The sequence below is a fragment of the Bombus pyrosoma genome, linkage group LG2 (genome assembly GCF_014825855.1).
Source record: "Bombus pyrosoma isolate SC7728 linkage group LG2, ASM1482585v1, whole genome shotgun sequence".
Classification (NCBI taxonomy): Eukaryota; Metazoa; Arthropoda; class Insecta; order Hymenoptera; family Apidae; genus Bombus; species Bombus pyrosoma.
The window spans coordinates 13,386,771-13,412,826 of record NC_057771.1 but is presented as its reverse complement, the minus strand read 5'-3'; the positions used below and the strand labels follow the sequence as shown (position 1 = coordinate 13,412,826).

Genomic DNA, 26,056 nt, shown 5'->3' with positions numbered 1-26,056 from the left:
GGGGACTCCATAATGTAAGTTCATCGCGGGCGCGCTGATGCGTATGTAATCCCGTGGTGCTTACCGATACTATCGTGGGTTTTATTTTCATTATTCATTTGTTCGACCCGTTCCCCATGGATGGCCGGCAAGCTTACACGCGTAACCCCGTGTTTCTATGTTGCTTTAATCAGATAAAGCCCCGGAACGCCAAAAATCGCCGCACACTAAACCAGCCCTGTGCGCGGTTCTACTCTTTTCTTCTGTTCGCCAAAAGGAGAGCAGCCCTGATTTCCGACCCCCGACACCCGTGTTTCGTCGCGTTCTCGTTTTTGTCCATCGGCTATCGCATCGTCGATGATTCCCTAACGTTTGTCTTTCCTTTTACGACCAAACTTTCGAACACGAGAATTTTTGGCTACGTTAGGTTTGCTCGTACAGCGAGAAACTGTACTCGACAGTTCCTCGTGACAATGCGATATTTTGGTGGACGATAGTTTAATTTTATTATACGAATTTTAGGCGTTAGATGAAATCGATCAAATTATATCGCGCGATAGATTATGCTATTGTGTTTATCGGGAATTTTAGTTAGCTCGTAAAAGTATTAATTTCGGCGAAAATGTGTTATATACGAAGGAAGTGTATAAAGAAAAACAGTTGATTAGGTTTAAAGGGGAAATATACGCTGTTTACGAATGTAATTCTACGCAGACCGAACATAATTAATCATATTACGATGATACTGACTCTAACTCGTAATTCTTCTTTTACCACGTATTTTATACACTTACGTTTATACGTTCGCTTATCATGTTTGTAATCCAATCATTTATGATTAATGAAACCGAAGAGGAGGCGAAGAAGCGAAAAATGAATAGCCGCCCGTGTATCAGCCACAAAATCCTTCAGATCGCCGTAAAACAATTTGCCACGTACAAATAAAAGGATCACGAACCGAATGAACATGAATATTCAAAATCGTCGATCTACGTTTCCTACAAGATCTTTCAGTTTTTCACGTGCCCACCACGCGAACGATGGAATAGTAAAAAAATGAGAACGAAATTACGGCAATGAGATCGGCATCTCTGGTTGCGTTCGAAGCTGCGCTGGGTTTGAAGCCGTCGCGGCGGCTCCTTTTTTTCCGCGTTTCCGGCGGCCTCGGGCCGTTTCAAACAGTAGGCGGAATGTCGGAGGAAACGGGAGGCCGGCGGGAAACGAGAGCAGAAAGGAAACGGGCGAACTATCGGAGGTACGGTAATTAGCAGGTCAGCTTAGTTAATGCAAGAGCACCGGCTTAACGAATCGTAATGGAAAGTGTGATATTTCGAAAATACGTTTCACCGAGTGCTAAGTAAGCCGTGTACGCGTTTCATTAGCCTTCTATATACATCCGAGATTCATGTCGAATAAAACGAAATCGAAGGAATCGTTTAATCGCCGTACCATTCACCAGTCATCCCCTTTTTCTTTCCTTCCAATTTACCTTCTCTTTAAAACTTCTTTTAAAACTTCAAATCATACTATATACAGCAGGCATAATTTCAGACATCGTTTGATCGTGTTTCGTTAATTTTAGCGTATTATTAATTTATAAATTTGGATATTGGACGATAAGGAAGCTGTGAACGAGAAGCACAGACAAGTGTGAACCATCTGAACGAAAATCTCCGTGAGGTGTAGCGTACAGAAGCGCGTGTACGTGCAATAATAGACGAAAATCATGCAAAATGTAGCCAGAGCCTGTGCTATGTACGATTCAATCGGAAAAAGGGACTTCGCTTAGGAATAAAAATTTATATAGTTCGTAAATCCGTCGGTGATTACTGTTTAATGTTTCATATACACGGGGAAGAGATTTAAACTGGCAGCGATAAACGAAATTGCAATTGAACCAATGAAATACTATCTGATACACATCCGCTTCTCTCTTTCCGTATGCGTTGGTAGAACGAGGCAAATGCAGTTGAAAAACTGTAATTCCACTTAGAATATGTAAAAAATGTGCGGATCGTCAACGGGTTGATCTTCGCTTCTTCGCAAAATTTGTTACCTTTTTAATCCACCACGCCGATCAATTTTATTCTTCTTTTCTTCGCTTCCTCCCTTTATTTCTTGCTTTTTTTCCATCGAAAATATCGGCAGGGCTATCGAGGCGTCTTAAGGGAGGATCTCGTATTTACTTGTGCCGGAAACACGATATTCCCGATACCCCGGGACCTGGGCTACCCACGCGTTTTACGTTGACCGTTAAAATTCGCTTCTCCGCGCTACTCGCGACATCCCGTGCCTCCGACGCTGGTAGGCAGTGTATTATTTTTCCGCTGGCTCGCCAAATTGGCTCGCACGGATTCGATCTCGAATTACGGACACTCGATATTGCCGCGTAAAACTTGCAGCATCCTCGTCCGGTCCCGACCATCTCGCTGTGGAATATCCAAAAAGGAGTACCACAATGTCCCATTGAGCGCGGATCGGTATAATCGAGCCGGGCCCCCGATCTCGTCTTGCTTTTCGTCCGATCGAACCACCCGTAACTCGGTTCGTCGATTTTCACGCGGCCATAAACTGTAATGCAATTGATGGTTCTTTATTCTTTTGGCTTGGTATTTAGATTGGTAAATTTATAAAGAAAGCATGACGATCGAGTGACGTATAAAAAGTACACAAATATTAACGCGTTAGTTATCCCTCGTCCATATCTTCTTTTTACCAAATACATGGTACTTATCGTTTTGTTCTCTTCTTTTTGGTGTCTTTCGATGAAATACGCAAAGCCAAAAACACGACAGTCAGAATTTTCGCGTACAAAACGATCGAATCACTGTGATATGTATTCATACGAACCGTTTAATGCAAAATTGATATAAGTCTACTTTTGCCCATTTGGTCCAACATCGCATCTCGAAAGAGTAAGTTTCATTTTGCTTCGTGCAGAAATGACGTAAGTATATGTTCGTTAATTTGTCGATGAAGTTAGCGGAACAAGTGAGAATCGCTCACTCGGTCCATCGCAGAATATTTACTTTATCCCTCGTTGTCCAGTGATCAACCTTCTTGACTTGTATCACTTTTGCATTAAACGGCTCGCACGTATCAGTCACGGTAAAGGTACTATACGTAGAGAGAGAGAGAATTTTCTCTTTTTGCTTAGATACTGGAATACATATGTATATTTTGATAAACGAGAGCAAATTAATTAAAAAAAGAATCCGGTCATTACCCAGTGGAAATATCATCTGTCAATAAAAAGAAATCCACATGGATATCGGAATTTTGATAGCTACTATCAACTATGTAGTCGTTCAGGCTAATTTTACACGTCGAAGCATGCAAAATTAGTATCTGTTACGATTTCTTTATTTTTCCTCCGTATCTCTTCGAGATACTCAATCAGAACGATATTCACCATGGCAAACATTCACGTAAAGCGCTTAACATTTCACGTAGCTTCAGCGAATCGTGTAATCGTGTAATAGAATTCGCGTGACGTTAAAGTCTACGAAATTCGTATCTCGAATGGCTTTTGCTAAAATGAGTTTCGTTTGGAATATAAAGGAAGGAAAATTATTTATTGTTAGAACAGAGAGATTAGAATCGACCGGTTAAAAATTAAAAGAACTAATAATTCTGAACTCATAGAAAGAAGAATTTATTTCCTAATTCTCCGACTTGAATTTGACAGCGTTAAAATACGTGACATACGTCGTGGTTTTCTCATTGACCATACTTCTCTCTTAGCGTAATGTGCTCTTCCATATGGAAAGCTCTCCGTCCGTGGCCCGTAACCCAATAGGCTTCCCGTAGGAAGATCATACTTCGGTACAAAGGCTGATCGCTACATCGCACGCGATCACGATGCACGTCATGGAAACTGACGATCTTCATAGCACCATTTGCTCGCTCGTCCTCTGCCACGCCAATATCGCACTCCCTTTTGGAACAAAGTGCACGTCTTGAACACATTTTCTGTATTTAACAAGATGAACCCTGATGTCGTCGAATTTTTCGCTTCGTTCATAATTTGTACAACAAACTGTATCGATCATCTTCGTTCTTCCGTTTCTCCATCCAAATTGATATATCCATATAATATACTTTTTGTATTTGAAAACTTCTACGCGCTTGAACATTGAATAAACACGATACTATAATTGTATATAATAGTAGTATTGTGTTGGCAACTAAGTGATTGTTATAAAATCCGCAGTCACTTAGTTGCCAAACCGATATTTTCTCGAAAGATTACCATCTTTCTTATTCTCCTACTTTACATGACAAAACAAATGATCTTAACGCTCTGATCTTCTTCTCGAATCTAACATCAGTATAACTTTTTACGTTTGAAAATTTGTATATAATTGGACTTGGCGTAGGTTTAACGCTATAATTATCGGTATCATTCTTTCAGAAGTTTCTCACTGGTGTATACTATCAGGCTGCGCAATAAATTCTATCAATGATATTATTGATTCTCCGTTTTACTTGTTGAATCTGGTATCGGTATATTGGTTTTCACAATCGTGAACTTTTACATCATCGAACATGCAATTAACTAAATCCGACGCTACCATCTTCTTCTTCGATTCTTCGATCTTCCTTTAAACGAGAACAGAACGAGTACTCGACTCTTTCTTTTTATTTCCGTGCTGACTTAAAAGCACATCGTATAAAAAATATTCTTCGGCTCGAATTACCGGCAAAGGGCAAGTAACCCCATAGAATCTCAATTAATATTCGAACAAAAAAAGAATATACGCGAATTCGTCGATGCGTGGAATCACGTTGGAGCGCGCGGCTACCATCGCGGAGGATCTTTCAGAGGAAATGAGCCATCCACTGCTTTGTATCCATTCTCTTTTGTACCGCGGACATTTCGTTTCGAAATCGATGAGAAGAGGCGCGGTAAAGGGTTTCGAAAAATACGACGATACGTGCCGACAAAAAGATGTTTTATTCGATTCACAAAGAAGTCCCACATTGTTTGCTGTGCCACTCCAGGCGATGCCCGTGCACTCGACGTTGCTACGGTGTTTCGAGGTTCAAGGGATGCGCCAGAATCGGGCTGTACGTTGCCTCCTGTATTTACGGCTCGTTTTTCCGCGTTTCGACTCGTGGCGATTCGATACAAAGCCTATTGATGCTCACCCGCTGTACAATGTTACTCGTTAAATCTATTTATATATGAAGACATCGTTAATTCCTCGTCGTTTCCTGTTTCACGTTGTATATAGAAAGGCATAGAAAATTAGCTGTAGAGGATGTTTCAACATTGGCGACACTCAATGATCGATGAAATTTTATCGGGCAACGAGAAACAAGCGTTAATCAATGAAAGTTCGCGAACTTCCTCGCCAAGATATCGATATCTGTAGAAAATGTTCAAAACATCAACGATACGTGCGATTTATACTTCGACGCCTTCAAATTGATATATTCCCGTGGATTAGATTAACTTCTGCAACTTAAGCTTCTTATGCTAGGTTTTAGATACGAACTTTGTATATAATTTTCAACATGAACGTATTGTACGAGTAGACAGACGATTGGTTCTTTGTACAAAGATAAATTAAGAGTGCAGGATAACGTTTGTTTTATGTAAACTTTTGGCTGCATACGTACGTACATTTACATGGCTCAGATAGTAATTAATCAAATTTCTCTTTCTGCCTTTTCGGATCCAATAACTCGTAAAAATTACGTAGCCAGATTTCACAAAAAACAATAACCGTATCTTACAATTAACTACATGCACGTTGTTGGTTGATTGGCATTGCGAAGAAATGCGGGTCTTATTGGCCAATTAGCCAGCAACGTACAGTACTTAATTACATATTGAAGATTGATTTCTTTGAGAATCTTTTGTTGCAGAAATTGTATTTTATTCCATGCCTTTTATTTGTTTTTGCCTAAGAAATTACCACTTCTCCTTACTTTCAAACTTTATTATTCCTGGCGCCACTAAAATGACTTGAAACATCCTATACGTTATTTTGTACGGAACTCGGTTAGATTCGTGGCTGCGGAACCAGACCTAGTTCCTAGCTATCGTAGTGTTCTCTTGTCGAGAAACTGTATCGCTTATCCTAAGTTAATACATTTCTAGTATATCGTTCTTCCGTGTCCATTCACTCGTCGTTTCGTTCGACCGTTTCGTTGGCCGCCAGGATTCTCACCAAATCGTTCGAGGACTCGTCGACGTTCGTGTAGGTGACCGTGTCCCGGTTCTTTCGCCTGATGTCCCAGTGACCGAGCGGTCGTCTCAACAGGAAAAAGCCCGTAGCCAAGACAATTGCCACGACCAATATAAAAATGCAGGCCCACAACACTGGATGTAGCATCGTTGCATCGTCCTCGCATTCCAGCTCGTGACTTGGTATCTCGCTTAGCTGTCTATTGGAGTGTTGTTCGGGAGTTCTGCACCTGTGACAGAGATGAAGCAGTTGATCTTCTGTATGAACTCGATTCATCGAAACGAAATTATAGATAATTTAAACTCGAGCTATTATTATGAGACGAGCTATATCGTGCGAATGAAAAATGATAGATAGGATGATTGACGAACTGCAATTATATCGATTGTTTATGCTCTGATAAATTTAGATAAAGGAAGTTCTACCATAGCGAAGAGAAATATCTTTTTACTGGGTTTTAAATATGTTAGGTGGATGACAGAAAATAATTTTCCACATATGTGATAAGGTATTGAATATTATAGCAGAGTATTAGGTTAAGTAGCATGTAAATGTGTTAAAAGATTAATAAAAAAACAATTTTAGTAGCAGCAGAGACATCTATACTAAATTCGAAAAAGCCTTTGTCATTTGCTGCTCGATGCCTCAAACTATCGGCTGTTATTCGATGAAAAGTTTACGTACAATGTTCGGCAGATTTTACTTACCTAATTTGTCGACTAAGAGCCTTCGTAGCGTTTAACATATTTAGCCACTGCATTTTACAGTCGCAATGCCAAGGATTGTTTTCGAAGCTCAAAATCGGTGTTCTCTTTATTATCGACATGAGGTTGTAATCCAAGGTTCTCAGTCCGCAGTTGCTTACCGAGAGCCGTTGCAGTCGTGGTAGAAGATGATCGTTATATGGGATCATTCTTAAGGACATTAATGTTCTCGAACCATCTAAAGACAGTATTTCTAAACTGGTCAAGTTTTCGAAATCATTAAGTAATAATTCTCTCAGATTTTGCATATTATTCAGTTTCAGTTCTCGTAACCGAGGCAAATAAACGTCTCGTAATCGTGATATATGAGTGTTGGACAAGTCGAGTTCTTCTAGATTGACTGGTAGCGACGGAACCCTACTGATGGGATTCATCGATAAATCTAGGGTAGATAAGTTAGTTAGCGTTTTGAAAAACTCCGAGGAGAAATACGACGACGATACGTTGCTCAAATTCAAATATCGCAGCGCCTTTAAGTTCCAGAAGGCGTTTTCATGGATTCCATCGTTGATCGGATTGTTGGCTAACGTAAGATATTCCAAAATCTAAAAGATACGAATCGTTTACAGTATATTCATTTTTCAATTTATATATTATAAGATAAGAGACAGTTACTTTGAAATGCTCCAACATAGTTTCGTTAACGACAGATAGTTTGTTCGACGAGAGATCGAGTATCTTGAGCTTCGGGATTCGATCGTTGAAGGCATTGTTGTCGATGTATTCAAGTTTGTTATGGCTGACGTTTAATACTCGTAAATTATACTCGTCTTTGCAAAGGAAGAAAAATCTTTGAAGATGATTCTGCGACAGATCCAATATTTCCAAATTCTCAAGGTTAGTAGAACAGTCAAGAAAACTGTCAAATTTGTTCTTCCTTAGGATGAGATCGGTAACTTCTTGCAGATTAATCTGTGACTGAATCTTCACGAAAAAGTCTTCTTTCTGCAAACCACGCTCGGACAGATCCACCTGCGATGAGCAGAGAAAGAAAAATAAGATTTCAAAGAAATATTATTCCTACAGGAAGTGAGGAGAAAAATAAACGGAGAATTTCGACATTGTACCTGCATGTGTTATTCGCGCCAATTTTAAGAGATGCGAGAAAACAAATTTTGGCGCGTCGTTACGTCACAGTAAGTGCCGTTACAATTTAAAAAATCGCGGCCTATCATGATGAAATGCAATATAATACATAATACTCTATACGTAATTATTTAAATCATTATCAAATGACCGATAAAATCGTTGTTAGTGCCACATACAAATATTATAACAACGAACAACGTACAATTCAAAATTCAAAATTACTACGTATCGTACACAATGAATAAGTAAAATAGTTGTGTAAAGAAGCGATTTGGGGAGCGAAATTAAAAAGAAATGTCACCAAACGGCTCGCGAATCGTTATCAGATCAAGTGTCAAAACGTCGCGTGTATAGACCCACCAATTTCTTCGAGGTCGTGGAAGCAATTAAAACGAGGATTGTGATAGCCCTGAGCCACATTGTCCAGGTGGTGGATGAGTATGTGGTACACAGATAGACGTGATGGAATTTTGATTTCGTTTAAATCGATCACGTCGGGACCGTCTAGTTTCAACTATGCCTCTCACACAACGATCCGATGGAATGGCAACGAATTCATCCGCGGCATACTCTGCTCATGATTACAGTGCCGAATTAAGAGGGGATCAGGAGGGGCCTCAACATCCTGATGCAGTTGCTTGACCGATTTCCCTCTTTTTCGCGCCGTATTTTATAAGCTTTATTGCTTTATGGAAATCTTTCAGCGATATTCGAGCCACTTATACTTTATTATACTTTAGAATTTTATTTATATTATTATTTTATTACTTTACTTATACTTTAACTTTTAACTTTCTTACACAACTTATAATTGATTTAGTTTTCGCATGAAGTGTAAACTTCGCTTGCAATAAATTTAGTTGCAAGTAAAAAAGAGTCAGGTCGATAATTACTACGAAATTAATCGATAATTATTACGAAAAACTTTCGAATTATTTAATTCTTCGTGGTAATTTTCAGTAATAATTTTTGGTGTGTTACCAATGATAAAATATAAGTATCGTGTTCCTTAAAATTTGAATTATTCAGTCGAATCCTTCTCACGATATTATTGCATATATTAATATTTATACACTTTTCATTTAATATTTCAGTCAAAATTTGCCATTGAGTTTCTTTTTGAATTTTCAATTTCTTTTCAATTTTTCTATCAAGTTTTTTACACCATGGTCACGTTTATTAAACGACTTGCACAACGCTGCCGGCGAACGTGAAATGTAAAAAAAAAATTCTTCAAATGTCCTTTCGAATGGATTCACGGGGCGCGCATCGTGTTAATCCGTTCTCGAACAGTTCAGAATCCGAAAGGCTAACGCACCACTTTTTCGATAAAGAGAGATTACGTCCCCGATCCGCTCTTATGGTCTGCCCTGCGTTTGCTTTTTTCTTCCCATTAATCGCGTGTTTTTTCAATTAATTTATATTCGCACTACGATATCGTGCGACAAAACTTATTGCCATTAAACGCGAGACAATTTAAAAAAAGATATCGGATAGAGGTAGAGAAAAGAAACAGGAATGGTTGGCATATAACGATGCACCATTAATATCATTGTACTCGAATGCACGACTAATTATTAGACAGTCGACGGAAACGTTGAAGCATATCTGGTTAACTCCCAACGTCGCGATAAAGTTGGCTCCACCAAGCATGTAGGCTACGATAATGCGTTGCGCTATAGTTTTATTGCAATTAATATAAAGTTGAATGCTTTTTGTTTCATGCCTGTGATACGACTCATCTTTTGGTAATTTTTTCTTTTTCTTTTTGTCCTTCCAATTTAAAACCTTATATCAGCAATGTACATTTTTTTCATCTTGAAAGTGTGATATTAAAGACGGGTAAGATAAGATTCAATATCTGTTTTACTAGGATATTACAAATTATTGTAATTAGAGACATATGTAATACCATTTAATGGATTGATTTGTCATAGATTGTATGTTTAGACCATCGTGTTTTTTATTTTACTTGAGTATCAACTTTAAATATATTATGTAAGATCATCGAGTTAGAATGTTAATCGTTGAAAGGCTAATATAATTCATTAGGAAAGACTGGCGTACGACGAACGTACAGATATTGACTATCGATTGGAAAATCTATCTTGGAAAATCAATTGTGTAAATATAATATAAATGAGACAGTTTGTCAAGATTCGGGCATATCTTATATAGTATTCGCGCCAGCGATGAATTATTGCCGCCAAGATGTGTGATATACGTATATATAACAACAAATACTTTAATATTTTCGACGCGTGTACAATAACAGTGGCAAGAGGGTCGTTCACTTTTTTGGAGTTTGAGGTGTACTTGTCGCTTTGAACACCAATGGATTCGATACTCGGAATATGCTCGGTAACATTGTAGCTAGGGTACCAAATACTTCCTCTGACATTCCCTAGAAAATACAAATATTTGATAAAAAAAAGTTGTTAATTAGATAGAACTATCATTTGTTGTATTGCATCCTTCGGATTCAAATTAAATCACCTTTGGTACCAGAAATTGCAGATTCTTCAATTCAGCACCACCCCAAGATGCCATTTCTATCATGAACCCTTTTACACACTTGAAAACTAATTCTGCTCTCTTTGTACACCATGCAACAGTCATATCCTAGGATAATAAAATAAGATTTATAATTTAATATTATTAATCATTTACTATAATTAGATAATATTTCTGAACAAAGTATTAGTACAGAGATTATTTTTTTTAAGTGAAATATACCTCCGACATTTCATGAACAAGAAGTATTGGAATAGTTAATGTGGTTACATCGTTGCAACAAGCAGTTTTTAAAATATTTCGTAATCCTAAAATGGCCGGGTGCCTCGAATTGATATCGCCTGTAAATTAAGTAAAACTCTTATCAACATGAAGCATCTGTAGCGAAATAAATACATATTTATTACTCACCAGAACGCAATGAATCGTTTACTACCATGTGGAAAATTACATGAACTTGCGCTAAATTTGAATGCCTCGTAATATAAACATCGCCTGTCTGTAAACTTTTGCTGCCCGTTGATCTTTTCGTCTGTAGAAAAAAGATGCATTTAGACTGAATTGGACGAGATATCAATATTTTTTTTTTACTTTTAGTTTACTTTTACGTACTTGTGAATCGTTTCCTTCTTTGTGATGCGCTTGCCTCCAGGCAACAGCATCCTTCACATCCTCTCGAATTTTTTCTAGTTGTTCATCGATTGGTGGGAAATGGAACTCTGTCGTTAATTGACATATTGAACATAATTCTAAAAGAAAATTTAGTTGTTAATAAGATATGCATAATCGAACAATAGCACTTGTTGATTTAGTGCTCAACAAAATAACGTGATACCTTTCGTTATTCCCGAATAACTTCCTAAATGATTGTCGCTCAACAATACTAATCCACACAAATCATTAGAATATAATCCAAGAGCAGTCTGTAGTCTTTGAGGCGTTGGATCCATTCTATTTTAAAAGAAATGAAATGCTTTTTTTCAAACTAAATTTAAATACAAGATAATCGTAGAGTTTTTTTTTTGTTTGATTTTTTTAATTTACCAACCCAGACTCGCTCTTTTTTGTTCTACAAAAATCTAAAACATCGCCTGTCAGTATACGTATATTGTGCATTTGTTTCATCTGGGAACCCAAATGTATGGTGAAACTTTCTTCTAAAATAGGATATTCAGCCGTGTTCTTCTCTTCGCTATGAACAAAATTGTCTAACGCCGGTCGTATCGGTGGCATCGTCAGAATTGGAGAACCCCTAATAGTCATATAATCTATAATTACCAAGCCCACATCACATGTGTATTCGTTATGTTTATATATACGTACACTGGAGTTGGCAACATGTTAGTCTGCTGCTCTTCGAGTAACCTCATGATCCAGTTACGATATTGTCGCCTTTGTTCTAATTTCAGTGCGTCAACTCTTGACCCCCAGTGACCTTGCAATAAACTTTGTTCCTCAAAATGTCGTCCCGCCATCTCGTTTATAGATTTTTCGGTAGAACCAGCTTCGAGAGCTTCTACAGCGACTCGCATTTCCTCAGTCTGCCTAAAATTCATTTTTCTGATGTTTCTCTGTTCTCTTCTTTTTTTCATGCATTCGTATAATAAAGACGAGTTATTTGAGTTTCAAAATCAATATTGGATCACTTGTATTTGTACAATTACAGGTCAAAACAAAAATATTAAAATGTCAGAAAATTTTAATTAGAGCTCTACTTTTATTTATGTTAGATAGAGATGAGTTAATTGCATTTCAGTTTTTATATTCTGTAAATGACATTCATGCATATCACTATCATTATAATCAAAAGATATAGTCCGGAAATAGGGAGCATAGGGTACAAGGTTCAATTATAAAAAAATGACTGTTGATTTATATTGAAGCTGTTAATAATCTACATGAAAGGTCAATGCAAGTGATAATTTATATTACATGAACTGCTGTGTGTAATATAAATAGATATTAGTATATGAATCTGGTCTTTATTTTGTAGTGTAATATATAAACAGAAGAACGTAAAAAATAATATGTACAAAGCATTCTGTACAATATTGCTACTAACTTTTGAGTAAGTTGTTCATACTGGGAGTCCCTCATTTGAATAACTTCAGTTACTTCTCTTCCATGTTTATGTTCCGCTTGAAGGATAGGCTCTAATGATGGAGAGTGTACCAATCTATGATATGCAACAGCAAACAATTCTTCGTCCGTTGTTCCAATAGGATCAGCATATTCTACTGTCTTCTGCTTATAAATTTTTTCCCAGTTTTTTATAATATCTTCAATATCTAAGGTCCCAGATTTTGCATTTTCAAGAGCTTTTTCTGCTTTCTCATCATAAAATTCTAATGTTAATGTTTTAATAGTATTCTCCAATGATTCCAATAGGTCTAATTCCACATAGCATGGCAATTTAAAAGATGACATTATACGGTGCATAAGTTCCTTAACATTTCCACGATAAGGTATCTTTAATGGAACTTCCAATACATATTCCTGGTTTGTAGTACATGTTGGAAATTTATATACAAATGTTTTCTCTATAAACTCATCCTCAGGCATATTCATATCTTCTAGAATAGTTTTTCATTATACTTTACAGCCCAGATATTTATTTTCTAAAGAAAGAGAGATAGAGAGAAAGAAATCTTTAGTTAGTTTTTATAAAAGAAATTATGTAAAAAGAAAACTAACTTAATTTAACATTTAATTCTTAAAATATCAGGAATAATAAAGAGGAAGGTCAGCTTATTTCTCTGTAGTCAATAATGTTTTGCAGAGATCTGCTTTCACAATATTCAGGTCATAAGGTCAACGATAAGTTATAGAAACACCTCTGACTGCACCTCTTATCTATAATATATTAAAAACAATTATTTTCATGTATTAATTATAATGGCTTTAGATTTGGCTTTCAGATAAACTTGTTATCAAACGCATATAAATCCGAGATTACTCTTATAAAAAAGTCAATTAAAAACATGCAACAAGTAATTTTAATGCAGTTAAAAATGTTTATAATAAAATTCGATATCAAGCATTTTTAAGTGTATTTCGTACACTGTGTCATGTGCAATTTTTTGAAATAAATATGTTTTTCAACTTTTATTACCGACTTATGAGGGCGCTAGTAGAAAGGTCTTTGGTTTGTTTATAAATAATTATTTCGATGAATGGATTATTGAGTAATGATTTAAAACTAGCAACATTTATTTTAGATTCCCATGGAATGTAAATGCTTTTAAAAGTATATGTAAAACAGCAGATATCATATTAAGCTGATATATTTGGTCCCTACTTATGACTACTAATCTAAACCTTGAAAATTATACTTGCAAGATGTTTATACTTTCGAAGCTAGCTAGCCTTGCCTTGTCAAGCGTGTTGTCACGTGGAAAGCTTATTTCTGTTTTGTTTCAAGCAAAACATTCTAAATGAACAAACGAAACACACACATAACAGTCGTAGAAACCACTTAACGCCCTCCAATCATTTGATCACCAGTTCGACCAACCTAAACATTATTTATATCGTTTCAGTATGTATGGAATATGTTGTTTACTGCGTTATATTTCGAACGCATAGAATTAAGAAACAAAATTTTGTTGGGTAAATTAATTACATTAAGTATTATAATATATTGAGTACTGAATGATTGTCGCTTGTTCTTATTATTTGAATTAATATATTGTTACGTTGGCTGCATTCTACGAGACGTAAACTTCTGCGAAATTTTGGATCGTGATTTTGGCGGTAGTAGATTTTCAAGTATTAAATCACATTTTTGAACATGGTTGGAGACAAAAGTCAAAATGTAGAACTAACAGATCATGAAGCTGAATTATACGATAGACAAATTCGTTTATGGGGTTTAGAATCACAGAAACGGCAAGTAAAATACAATCTAACCTAAAATTTCTGAAGTTTCAAAATACAATATAAGTTATTGTTTTATACAATTAATTAAGAAATACATTAGCAATATATACTTAATTACCGGTATATAAACATTCGATTTATAAGTGTTTTTGAGTTGATGTGTAAATATTAAACAATTATAGGTTACGAGAGGCGAAAATTTTATTAATAGGCCTAAATGGATATGGAGCAGAAATAGCAAAAAACATTATTTTAGCAGGTGTTAAAGCAATTACATTTTTGGATCATAGAAATGTAACAGTTCAGGACCGGTGCTCACAATTTTTAGCACCTAGAGAATTACTTGGAAAAAATGTAGGTAAACAACTTCAGATATAGTGGAAGGTATATTATTTATATGAAAATCATGTTCATAGAGGGCTGAAGCATCTGTGCAGAGAGCACAAAGTCTAAACCCTATGGTTAATGTAGAAGCAGATACATCTAATGTAGACGATAAACCAGATAAGTATTTTAGCAAATTCAATGTAGTCTGTGCAACACAATGTACTATTACGCAAATAAAGAGGATTAACGAGGCATGTAGAAAACATAATACTAAGTTCTTTAGTGGAGATGTATGGGGATCGCTAGGTTATACTTTTGCTGATTTAATGACTCATGAATATGCAGAGTAAGTAGATTTCTAAATCAGGTTTCTGGAAATGGTTTTATTAATGTATGTAGGTTATTAAAAGCAAGAATTATTTTATTTTACAGAGATGTAGTACAAACAAAGAAAATACAAATCTCAGAAAGCGGTGAACCTATGGAAAAGGACAAATTTGAAAATATTGTTGTAACTGAAAGACATGTAGACACTTTTGTACCTTTTAAATCAATTTTAAATATTACAAAATCTTCTCTTCCTAAAGATTCAGAAATATATTATATGATACTAAGTAAGTGTTTTGGAAAAAGATTTTTATAATAGTAAGGACACTTTTATATCATCTATTCTTATTTTAGTAATGCTCAATTATCGTGAAAAGTATGGCAAAGATCCATTGCCCAGTGAAAGAGGTTCTGAAGATTTTGTGGCTGAAGCTGCAGCAATTATTAAAAAATACGATCTTGACGATAAAATAAATCATCTAGTCGAGTATGTATTAGAAAAATTGTTGTATTATTTAAAAAGTTTAATGTTTAATCTATTAAAAACTATATAGTAAAATTTATTATTGATTCAGGGGTGATTTATACGCACAAATTAGTCCAGTGTGTGCCATTGTTGGAGGTATTATGGGTCAAGAAATAATTAAAACAGTTTCACAGAAAGGTACACCACATAATAATTTGTTTGTTTTTAATCCAGATACATTGTGTGGAAAGATTTTAAGATTAGGTCAGTCATAATAATTTTGCAGGATGGTATGTTCTAAGTGCTTTTTTGTATTACCAACTATTTCATAATTTCTTACCTCATGTTTTATTTCGTAAGAATGAAATAAATTTGCTAAAAAATAAAGAAAGATACTATTGTGTTACAGCTATGTTCCTTTATGCTTTATTCTTCTTTAATGAGAAGTTAGAATCCACAAATAATTCAATATATATGTAATCACATTATCACAAAATGTCAGAAATTCTTTATACATTTATTTCAGGAAAGAATATTTTTCGAGGCTTTCCTGGCATATATTTTTGATTCAGGATTTCTTTCACTTGGAATTACATTACACTTCTTATATCTCACTTCAAAACCGAAAAGAACATATCGCTCGAGTTTTGGAGCTGTAGTTGCGAATTGCCGAGGTTTCCAATGTGTATATTAAATATATGTTGCATTTCCATGTTCTTCATTTCGTGGCATATAAAAGTCAAATGCATACGTAAATGTAGTTTATCATAGCCCGCACGGGTTCTAAGATATTTTTGTTCAACGTGTACAATCCTCGGAAACGAAGGGGTCGTCGCGCGTATGTGGAAATATGACTCACTTTCCCGGCTTCCGCCGGGGCAATTTGTGACCCGCTTTGCGGATTTTTTTCGTGTCCTTTCGCGTGGAAAACGCGGTGGGAAACGTGAAATGGAAATTGAAAAATTGGAAAAGGGGGAGTCGAGTTGGAGCACGGCTCGTTATGCTTTATCGGCTCGCTCGATATTACCTTCGTTGCCGCGACAATCTCTTTTTATGCTTCGACATTATTTAAAACGTTGTACCCTTTCGTGCAATCTCCCTGATGAAATCCCATCACTTTTCAATGTCCAAGTTTAATCGACTTTATCCTATGAGAATTTTAACAAAGTCTCTAAATACATACAATATACAGGGTATTTCAAAGCGTAGAATCGATTGTATCTATTGATTGAGCTTTACTTTCCAAGTTATTCAGTTTTGCGGGCATGTGTATAACATTTTACCTATTTCACCCTCTTTTACGTTATTCATATCCATCCATATTCATTTTTTTTTTCACAGATTCTTTTAATTTTCATTGCTATCTCTATTGTAGCGATGGTAATCAAATACTGTACCGTGTTAGATATTTGATATTTATTTTACCCTAACACCATAAAAGATGTAATAAACATGAACAGCGACACCAAGGTCTGATAAGTACGGAGAAACGGAGCACGTTCTCATTATTTATACCCGTCTATTTATTTCTCTCGTACACTGTCTCAACTTTCATAATTACCTTTTTCTTGATGAGTGTAATCAGATATTTTACTATATTATCTAACCCAATCCGAAGAGATTTAATAAACATGGACAACAACATGAAATCTGATAGGTATAGACAAGTTATCCAACATCAAATTATTTAATTACGCGATGATCCTGCGCCAAGCAATTGCTTTCACGCGAAGTATCATACCTTGCTTCCTTGTCCGCGCGTATCAGCTTCGTACGTAGGTGCTTGAGAATCGATTCGTTTTTCACCGAAGAACTATGACGTATCGTCTTTTCCCATGGACACGATGTCGCGTGTCCCAATGATCATCGCGAACGATCGTACGTAAACGCGAGGAATTAGCTTGTCAAATGTTCCTCGTGTATATCCTTCTCCTTCTTCTGCTCCTCCTCCTCCTCAATTACAGGTACTTACAGGCATGTACAATCGGGTTCCTTAACGATGCGTGCACGTGCTTTCACGGCTGTCGAATTATCTTTCACGAGGCGCTTTCACTCGCGTGTCTCCTGCTCGTTGAAAAACCATTAACTCAGCCGAAACTCGTATACGAACTGGTCACCCTTGCTTCCCTTAATTCGCGTTGGTACGCTCCTTCGCGTTCGCTCTGCTGGTCCAGACTAGGTTGAACCGTTACGTGACTGATGTGCCGTCACATGTCCGCGAGCGCGACCAATTGTGTTGACTGGTGATTTATAAATTTAATAGTCCATCGTCATTCTGCCGGAAAAGAGTCTGTCTCGGTCTCGAGAATTTTGCTTGGGCGACAGATAAAAAGTTTCGTCGTTGCGAATGGGCGGAGATTGTTTGAATCTCTGAGCAGCGAATTCATTCCCGTTGGTAAACGTAATTTCTGGATTTAGAGTTTAGATTATTATTATTAAATCGTGGAATCAATCGGTTTGTAAAGGGTATTTGTAAAAGCTTATTCTTTATAATATACTTTGTAACCGAATAAGTTTGCAGAGGATGGTTTAGATTCGAAGGAATTATCAAACTGATTAATTTGTGAAGGGTAGTTTATAGAGCGGAGTTCTAAGTGGAAAAATTCTAAAATTCATTAATTTGTAGAGCACAGCGTATGGAATTTATGGATACGCTTTCTAAATGAAAATATTTTAGAATTGATCACTTTGCAGAGGCTAGTTACATATACAAAATCATCATATATATCGTCAAATATATAAAATTTATCTGATTGTTAAATATATTATTATGTGTTATTGTTAAATATATTTAATATGTTAAATATTGTTTTATATAAAAATCTTGCGATTAATTAATATGTATACAGTTCGTGGGATTTGATTTTAATTAAAAAGAAATCCTGGAATTGACTAGTTTGTAAACGGCAATTCACAGAGTTTACGCTACTTTAGCGAAACAAATCCTGAAATTCTTTGCTTACCCTTGTAAAGCTTTTTTTTAAGTGAAAAAAGATCGTGGAATTAATCAGTTCGTAGATGGTAGTTTAAAGACCTTATGGGTCGTTTGTTTGACGTTTTTGTACGAAATCGTATAGCTACTGTACCTGTTATCAATGCAATGGCATGGTTTTATCGCGAGAACATTCGCCACGTTCGCGTATCAGCAACGTGGAAATGCTCACGGTAGTTCTGAAATATGATCGACCCGCGCAACAATTTACTCGCGATATTATCTCACGGCAAATAGGCTAGAAGACGTAGAGGTACTTCCCGTGAGTCAGGTAAGGAATTTACCAAGACTACTGTCACGGCTACCGCGCGTACATTCATTGAATCAATACGACACGTACGCCTCTAGGAATGTTAAATGACTGCGGAGGAGCAAACGTAGAGGAACGCGTGTTTCATTTCCAGCGATATGCTCGTTTGAACGTTCCACCAAATTGCTCGTTAAAACGAAATTATCGTCACGCAAACGCGCCTGAATGATTTTATTCTTGAAAACATAACTTTGCAATTTTCAGTTTATGATTTCGTGTGTTATGGCTCCTACATATTTTCATTTCTCTGTTTCTTGCACGAGTGTGCCATGATTATTCATCTTCACGCTCCTCTTGTGGGAGAATCATACAAAAATTAAAAAACGCACCGGCCGAAGCAATAACGTTACTTGGACAATTGGATCGATGCAACGTATGTATCAATGACAGCGAATGTGTAAATTATGAGCGCGGTTATGAGAAAAGGAAAGATTCACCGTAACGATTACTTAACTGCGAATTGTCAAATTGAAGACGAACGTAAGTAAACGAACGTTTGTCGGTCTAATTTAATTTTCGGCTTCCAAGTCTAAGCGTGAAATAAATTAAAAGATTTATTATATGGACATAAACTAGTTTGCAGGGCACTTTTGGGACAAAAGTCCACCATAGACGAAATAAGAAAAAAGAAGAAAGGAGACGAAGAAAAGAACGAAGGGAAGAGGGTGCGCCCTTCACACATTGCGGCTGTACACGCTGATTTATGATGCGACGAAAATTATTGCCGCTGTTAAAATATCTCGAGGCGTATTTATTGACAGATACGCGTTGCCTCCGCGAGACCATTCGTAAAACGAGGTGGTCCTCGAGACAACAAGGCAGTGCCGACTCTAAATGCTATCCGTAAAGCCTCTCGGTACAAACGAATCGTAAAGGTACCATTTTCGTCAGAAACTGGTCGCATTTCTACCAAATATGCAACTTTAATGGCTCCCCATCAAGACTTCCGGGCGTTGAAATCAAAGTTTCCGAGCATTTTACAGTTTAACCGAGCAAAGTACTTTCTCGCGTCATCGCGCAATTCGTTCAAGTCTTTTGTCTCTATTATAGTCTTTAATTTCGATAATCTTTTTAAGTACAGTAATCTTTTATTTATGATACGAAGAATATTTATGTTATGTAGTAAAGATGAAAGCTTAACAAAATTTCGTGATCCGAGAATTAGTAGAATATTCAGCATTAGGTACCTAAGTCGATGATGCTATAAGGATACTATTAAGAAGCTTTTTAAACTCTTTTTTACGTTGAATCCAACAGAAGGGAAATTAAGATCTTTATCCCTTGCTAATTTTTAAAATCGTGACAATAGATGTAATCGTTCTGCGAATCTTTTTCTAGGAGAAAATTCATCGCGAATGTATCAGTTAAACGTCGAATTAGAAATAATTATCGTAATTCTATATTTTTTTTTAGAAGTAAATTACATACAGCTGGAGTAGATCATTGAGATTCCCTAACGCTTAACAAAGAAAGAGACAAAGTGAATTAGGCTCTGTACAATAGCGTAACTGTTCTCTCACATACAAGATTAAACGATGATAAAAATGATATTATAACAATCATTCAAATTACCGCTTTCTAATAATCTGCCAATGTTTATAGAAATGAACTAAATTTCGAAGAAAATTTGGAAAATCCCTTCGTCAAAGAGAGAACGCGACGCCTGGCGCCTACGACACGCGATTTCAAGCGTCGCCGGTGGTGGCCGACTAAAATTAACCTTTCCGGCAACAACCCCTACGATTCCCCGTGTAAACATGCAACGGGAGTCGCCGTTGTGTTCGTCGCTGTGCTAAATCGTCCGCGCTTGTAATATTCGGGCAAGGATCGTCGGCGGCGGCAAAAATTGCGTACGTGAGGCAACTGCTTACGACTTCGTTCGTTTACTAGCTGCTTCCTATTTATACCAAACCGCCTCGATGTTTTCTCCTTATCAGTGTGTTATTTTCTCTATCTCTACTTAGCCTCGGTTTATTAACTTCTTCCTCCAAAGGAAGTATTTTCAAAGTTTCGTTTTGTGGTCGCGTTTCCACCCTTTTACGACGAGAACTTTTCTTTTATCAATGAATTTAATAATGTAATAGCGCGGACAATAAGATGGAAAATTCGAAAGTGATATAGCTGAATTATAATTTAAAAAATGGGATATTAATTTAATGTAATTGGATTCTATCCGATTCCAACAAGTTTCGGTAGCGCGAGACATTATAGTAATCCAGCAGTTTCTTTAAAAGTCACCTACAAGCGTAGTTCTCATAAATTAATGCTCTACGTTTATTACGTTTCCTCAAGTCATGAAAACGTATCGCAGCAAAGATAAAAGTTATTTAATTATGAAACCAGAGAGCTGATACTTTCAAAAGTTACATTACGTGACTAAATTCAAACTCTCAAAGTCTTCACTGACAACGCTATGATTTTCATTCATTGTTATCAACCTCGTTTAAGGAGATTCGTTGCTCGTTCCGAGGACGAGATCTTGCGTAGGTGAAATTTTGCGAACGAACCCGAAGAAGGAGGGCATAAAAGGTTTCCATGGTTGATTTTCTGGTCGTAAAGACATAATATTTTTTTCGTGGCACACTGGAGGCGCGTGGATCACCAGCCTTCGAGTGCATTAACAAAATAACGTAATAAAATCTGCCCCCGCGGTCGCTGCTCTTTGTCCCTTCACCTCTTTCACCTCTTTCACCCCTTTTCGCCCCATTTTTGCTCGAACTTCTCTCGCTCGTTCTTTCTTTCCTCTGTCACACTCGTCTTTTTCGTTCGTTTTTCTTTTTCTAGGTGGCCGCTCGTAAAATCTGATACATTGTGCGGCCAGCCGTGGCGTATTCGTCATGTCGAGACACACCGAAGACACGCGATCGACGAAACGAAAGGATTGACCCCGTAGAACGTCCGTGACCAACCATCTTCTTTTTCTTTGCCAGGCACCTACGACTCCAGCGTTCCACGAAGTATCGATTTATGGGGTGAGTCGTATGAATACTTCCTTCCGTGGATTTTTATGCCGTGCATGATGCATGTAATTCAGCGTTTTACTGCTCACAGCGAGATATCCTTGATTACATTGTGTCCGACTCGCTTTTGGATATCGGTACGTTATATAGCTTTGTGGACCATCTTAATTCACGAGGAAATTCGAAATCCTCTTCGAGCTGATGAAATTAACGATGGGGTTGATTTCAAAGATCGAAAATTTAGCAGCGTTCGTAATTTTTGCATTGAAACTATTTCAACCGAAACTTTCGTTTTATTAATCGATTTAATGCTACGAAATTGGTTACTTTGAGGGTATCTAATTCTAGAGGGAAGTACCGATATATTAGAACGCTTAGCACGTCAAAATGGTGCTGCTTCTATTAATAGTAGCTTGCAAAAATCATCGATGGAAAGTAGGATGAAAGTGCAACCTTCTTTCTGCGATAATATTTGCCAATAGAATGCTATTCATATTCATGATGAAATACAGAAATGTGAATGACGAATGATTAATTATAAACCATAAATAGTAAAATTGCGACGCTACACGTCGGGTTTAATATATAATTAACGATATAGGACGACATAATTGGACAGTCTATATAATGAATTAAAATACAGTACAAACAGTAACGTAGATAATAATTACTATGTGGAAAGCACACCATCAGGCAAATAATTCCTCAGTTTTTGAAACTGTGTATATAATTTATATATTACATAGTGTGTGTACACTGAGGGAAGTCTTAACCTTGAGATCCTCGCGCTGCAAGAATCTACCAACGAATCTCGTCTCCCAATCACAGAATCGCAAGAATTTGGGGCCCATCTCGAGCCGAGTTTCAGATTTCGAGCGTAGCTACAATTCTCTTGTAACATAGCCTGGCTTTACGAGCAGTCGCCAGTGTAGTTCCGACAGTTTTTAGGGTCAAATGAATAGCTAATGCAAATACGGCTTCGTGGTCGGCGTTATTTCACCTCTTGTGCTTCCACGGTCGGCCGTTAGTCTGGACTGGCTGGAGACGAGCATCTTACTCCGTCCCTTTTGACCCTCCATCGCGTTTTCCATTGATTCGCGCGTCCCACGTCTCGCTTTCGGGAAGGACATTACGCGAGAACTTAACGCTGTTCGTTATCAATTAAGACACGGTCGTCGCAATTAATTCCCTCGGCCGGTATGGAAACGAGAAGCGGAAACGGCGTCGTCTTACGAAGGCGGAGCGCGCGGGTATTTCCTTCGCATCGTGGACGAGAGTCTTAACGATATGCGCTGGGAATAAAGCGGCTTAGGAGAGAGCCACGTAATGATACTGATTAAGAGAGGGGATTTCGAGTCTTGTTTCATTTAGTTAGACAATAGCTACGTTTATTTCTACGATTCGAGGAAAAAGGGTGGGAAAAAGAAAGGACGGAAGGAAGGAAGGAAACAAAAGAAGAGACGAACAGAGAGGATGGAAGTTAAAGACGAGACGGATATTTCTTAGATACAACGTGATCTGTGACACAAGTTTTGAAGCGTCGATCTGAGCAGTGCTAATATAACTGTTTCGTTGCACAACAAGCTTCGCGTATTTGCTTCAATATGAAATATACCTTTTCTGCGTGTATGTGGGCGTTCTTGCGTAATTGAATTATTATTAACAATACGTACAGGTTACGAGTTATACGCTATTAGCTTTATGTAGAATATTCTGTCGTACAATAGCTTAGTTATATATTATTATTTATATTATTATTGTCTATGCTATTATTTATATTGCTATTATCATTACACATAGCTTGGTTATTAACAAAACAGATGAGATTGTACATGTAAATTTTATAAATTCCCGCAAGCAATTACTCCATATGACGTTAAATAGAGAAATCTATAACCAATAACTTGTTGCTTGCCAATTTAATAATATTGTTAATTGGTAAATTATTGCACAAGACGTAATCAAAACACTATTACAAGTCAATCTCCATTTCATATCACGAGGAACATGTTCCGAAAGCATAGATATTCGATGAAAAACCAAGAGCAATAACGTACAGTTCTTAAAACATAACGTGAAACATAAATGAGACGATAGGATGCAAACGAACAGACGATCTCTTGGAAGAAAGAGAGAAATCTGAAAATAAAAGTTCGCGGCTGAGAAGGTGGGAGGTTTTGGAAGCAACGCGGTGAGGGTTGAAATTGAATTAATATGCATAGCCATGCGAGGTCCGGTTTGGAGAGCGACGGTGATGGAACGACGAAATCTATCTCCGACGCGCGTCCCGGTGGCCGGAGAACAAACCTGTAATTTGTCAGAGTGGCGGTCTCTAAGCCCCGGCATTATAATTTACGCCTATGCAGAGAGCAAACTAGAAAGGAGGAGGAGGAGGAGGAGGAGAGGGTCGACAGCCCCCGGCAACACGTACTCTTGGCCCTATACCGCGAAATCGATTGACTTTCAGAGTATCGTAGAGTGTATACAAGTAGATAGCATTCATTGTTCGTAGAAATAGGTAAGAAATGTCGCTATGTGCTCTGTGGGTTCTTTACAAAGTCAAAGGATTCGAGGCAAATTCAAGGGATTCTCGCGTAACAACGACAAGAGCGAGTGATTTTCACGAGCCTTTTTAGATTAGTTAACTGGTTATATGGGACTTTTGTAGACCATTTTGGGACATAGATTAAATAGTCTTGAAGTAAAAATCTAATTTTTTTATTTCAGTTCTTCTTATTGTACATGATACAAGTCTTGTGATCATCTTTAACAATGTGGCGTGCAGCCATCAGAATGCAAAATTACGAAATTTTCTTACAATTAGATAGTTTACGCTGGGACTGAATATATTTTTGAAAGGAAAACATAGAAAATTGGAAAGTGCTAGAGTTTAGATGAAAAATTTACGTATATTTACGTAATGTAAAGTTATTCGGACCTACATATATACATCGATGCAGGTTTCATCAGTTTGTTCTTATCGCGTCTGCTACGAGAACCATCCGATTCAAACAGGAATTTCGTATCAATTAGTTAAAAAAATGAATTGTCTCTATCATCTAAATGTTCGATATAAAAAACGTCTACATATTCGAAACTATTCGCTCGATCCTTTTAAAAGTTTCCTCATCGTAAGTCTCGAATCGAGCCATCGTCGCTTTCATTTCACTCTCCGCGAAACTCAGCGAAAAGATCGTTCTCTTGTTAATCTCGTTACATCGAGTTTTTCCTCTTTTTTTTGCGGTAAAAATCCCAACGAACAGAAAGCTCGGTACAGCGACGAGTCGTTAAATCGTTCCTTTCTTCGCCAAGAAGAATTTGTCATGTTTCCTCCCGTTGCTTGCCGGTGCTTTAAGCCACTTCTTCTTAAACTTCTCTGGAAAGAACGCAACTCTCGACGAATCGGGAAAGATAGGAGAGAGAAAAAAAAGAAGGGAAATCCTCGAGGGACGAAACCAGGAGAAAAAGATAAAAATCTCGCGAACGGTGGAACGCATCCGTTAAATTACAATGGGCACGTCGTCGTCGCGTTACAATGTTTTCCTCGGAGCGTGCGTGGAAAGAGAGAGGAAGCGTATCATAAGTTACCGTGTGTGGCAGAGGGACTGGTGACGTCGGTTCAGTCCATATTTCATGCTTTTGTTCGATTCTGTCGGGCATTATTTTAGGTTATGTCGAGAAATGCTTTCTGGATCGCGGTTTACCGTTCTCTTCCTCTTGCCACTTCATCCTATTCCCCAACTTTCTCTCCCTTTTTCTTTTTTTTTCACTCTTCGTCTCTACCCATAGCCAATAACCAAAGAGGGAGAAATATGTGGAGTTTCCTGGCCAACCTCACGAGGGCTCTAATGCAAGCCCCTTGTTCGAGGTACGATTTCGTGCTGTACCATCGACACTCGACCTTGTTTGCCCTTTTCCATGTCTCCGCTTGGACAAATAATATCGAAAGACCCGCGAGAACTACTTAATTCCGAAGTACACATCGTACGAAAGATGCTTGAGGAAGATCGATATAAGCCGATTTTGTCTCTTGTTTAGGATCGTTTAAAACAATAACATCGTCATTTTTGTAAGAGATCAAGACACGAGAGGGAATCTTGCGATGTTTTTAATTCGCACCCAGTAGGATGACAAGCATCGTTCATTTTGAACTGAAACTCTGATACAAATTGTACGTACGATTATTCCATGCCTCGTTCGTCCGGATATTTATCAGTTTCGAAAATAGAAATAATGTTAACACACAGTTTAT

At 37.2% G+C, this 26,056-nt stretch overlaps 3 protein-coding genes and 2 long non-coding RNA genes across 7 annotated transcripts in view; 3 read left to right on the top strand and 2 right to left on the bottom strand.

Moving 5' to 3' along the window:
- LOC122575567 overlaps window positions 1-26,056 on the top strand; it is a 147,606-nt gene that overhangs the window by 30,134 nt on the left and 91,416 nt on the right. Inside the window, exon 2 of the long non-coding RNA XR_006319465.1 lies at window positions 21,629-21,816. This is a non-coding gene — a long non-coding RNA (uncharacterized LOC122575567). The remainder of the gene's footprint in view (window positions 1-21,628; window positions 21,817-26,056) is intronic.
- LOC122575463 (leucine-rich repeat neuronal protein 1-like) lies at window positions 4,918-8,520 on the bottom strand. Of its 2 annotated transcripts, XM_043744460.1 has the most exons (5): window positions 8,390-8,520; window positions 7,556-7,912; window positions 6,884-7,485; window positions 6,159-6,405; window positions 4,918-5,156 (listed from the first exon to the last, which is right to left on the bottom strand). In XM_043744460.1, exons 1-5 carry the CDS (start codon window positions 8,447-8,449, stop codon window positions 5,151-5,153), a joined length of 1,272 nt encoding a protein of 423 aa, XP_043600395.1. In that variant the 5' UTR covers window positions 8,450-8,520; the 3' UTR covers window positions 4,918-5,150. The 2 variants fall into 2 exon arrangements, with proteins under 2 accessions (XP_043600395.1, XP_043600385.1); XM_043744450.1 differs by having other exon boundaries at window positions 4,918-6,405.
- On the top strand, window positions 7,379-8,451 carry LOC122575561. Its single transcript, XR_006319464.1, has 3 exons — window positions 7,379-7,468; window positions 7,595-7,777; window positions 7,847-8,451. It is a non-coding gene; the product is annotated as an uncharacterized LOC122575561 (long non-coding RNA).
- LOC122575455 (protein C12orf4 homolog) lies at window positions 10,251-14,041 on the bottom strand. Of its 2 annotated transcripts, none has more exons than XM_043744420.1 (10): window positions 13,915-14,041; window positions 12,606-13,161; window positions 11,867-12,088; window positions 11,592-11,795; window positions 11,379-11,494; window positions 11,156-11,292; window positions 10,955-11,075; window positions 10,766-10,884; window positions 10,526-10,651; window positions 10,251-10,433 (listed from the first exon to the last, which is right to left on the bottom strand). In XM_043744420.1, the coding sequence occupies exons 2-10, from the start codon at window positions 13,109-13,111 to the stop codon at window positions 10,320-10,322; spliced, it is 1,665 nt and encodes a 554-aa protein (XP_043600355.1). In that variant the 5' UTR covers window positions 13,112-13,161; window positions 13,915-14,041; the 3' UTR covers window positions 10,251-10,319. The 2 variants fall into 2 exon arrangements, with proteins under 2 accessions (XP_043600355.1, XP_043600345.1); XM_043744410.1 differs by having other exon boundaries at window positions 13,880-14,000.
- Window positions 14,173-15,929, top strand: LOC122575477 (SUMO-activating enzyme subunit 1). Its single transcript, XM_043744485.1, has 6 exons — window positions 14,173-14,431; window positions 14,605-14,776; window positions 14,839-15,095; window positions 15,182-15,363; window positions 15,431-15,563; window positions 15,652-15,929. Exons 1-6 carry the CDS (start codon window positions 14,334-14,336, stop codon window positions 15,815-15,817), a joined length of 1,008 nt encoding a protein of 335 aa, XP_043600420.1. The 5' UTR covers window positions 14,173-14,333; the 3' UTR covers window positions 15,818-15,929.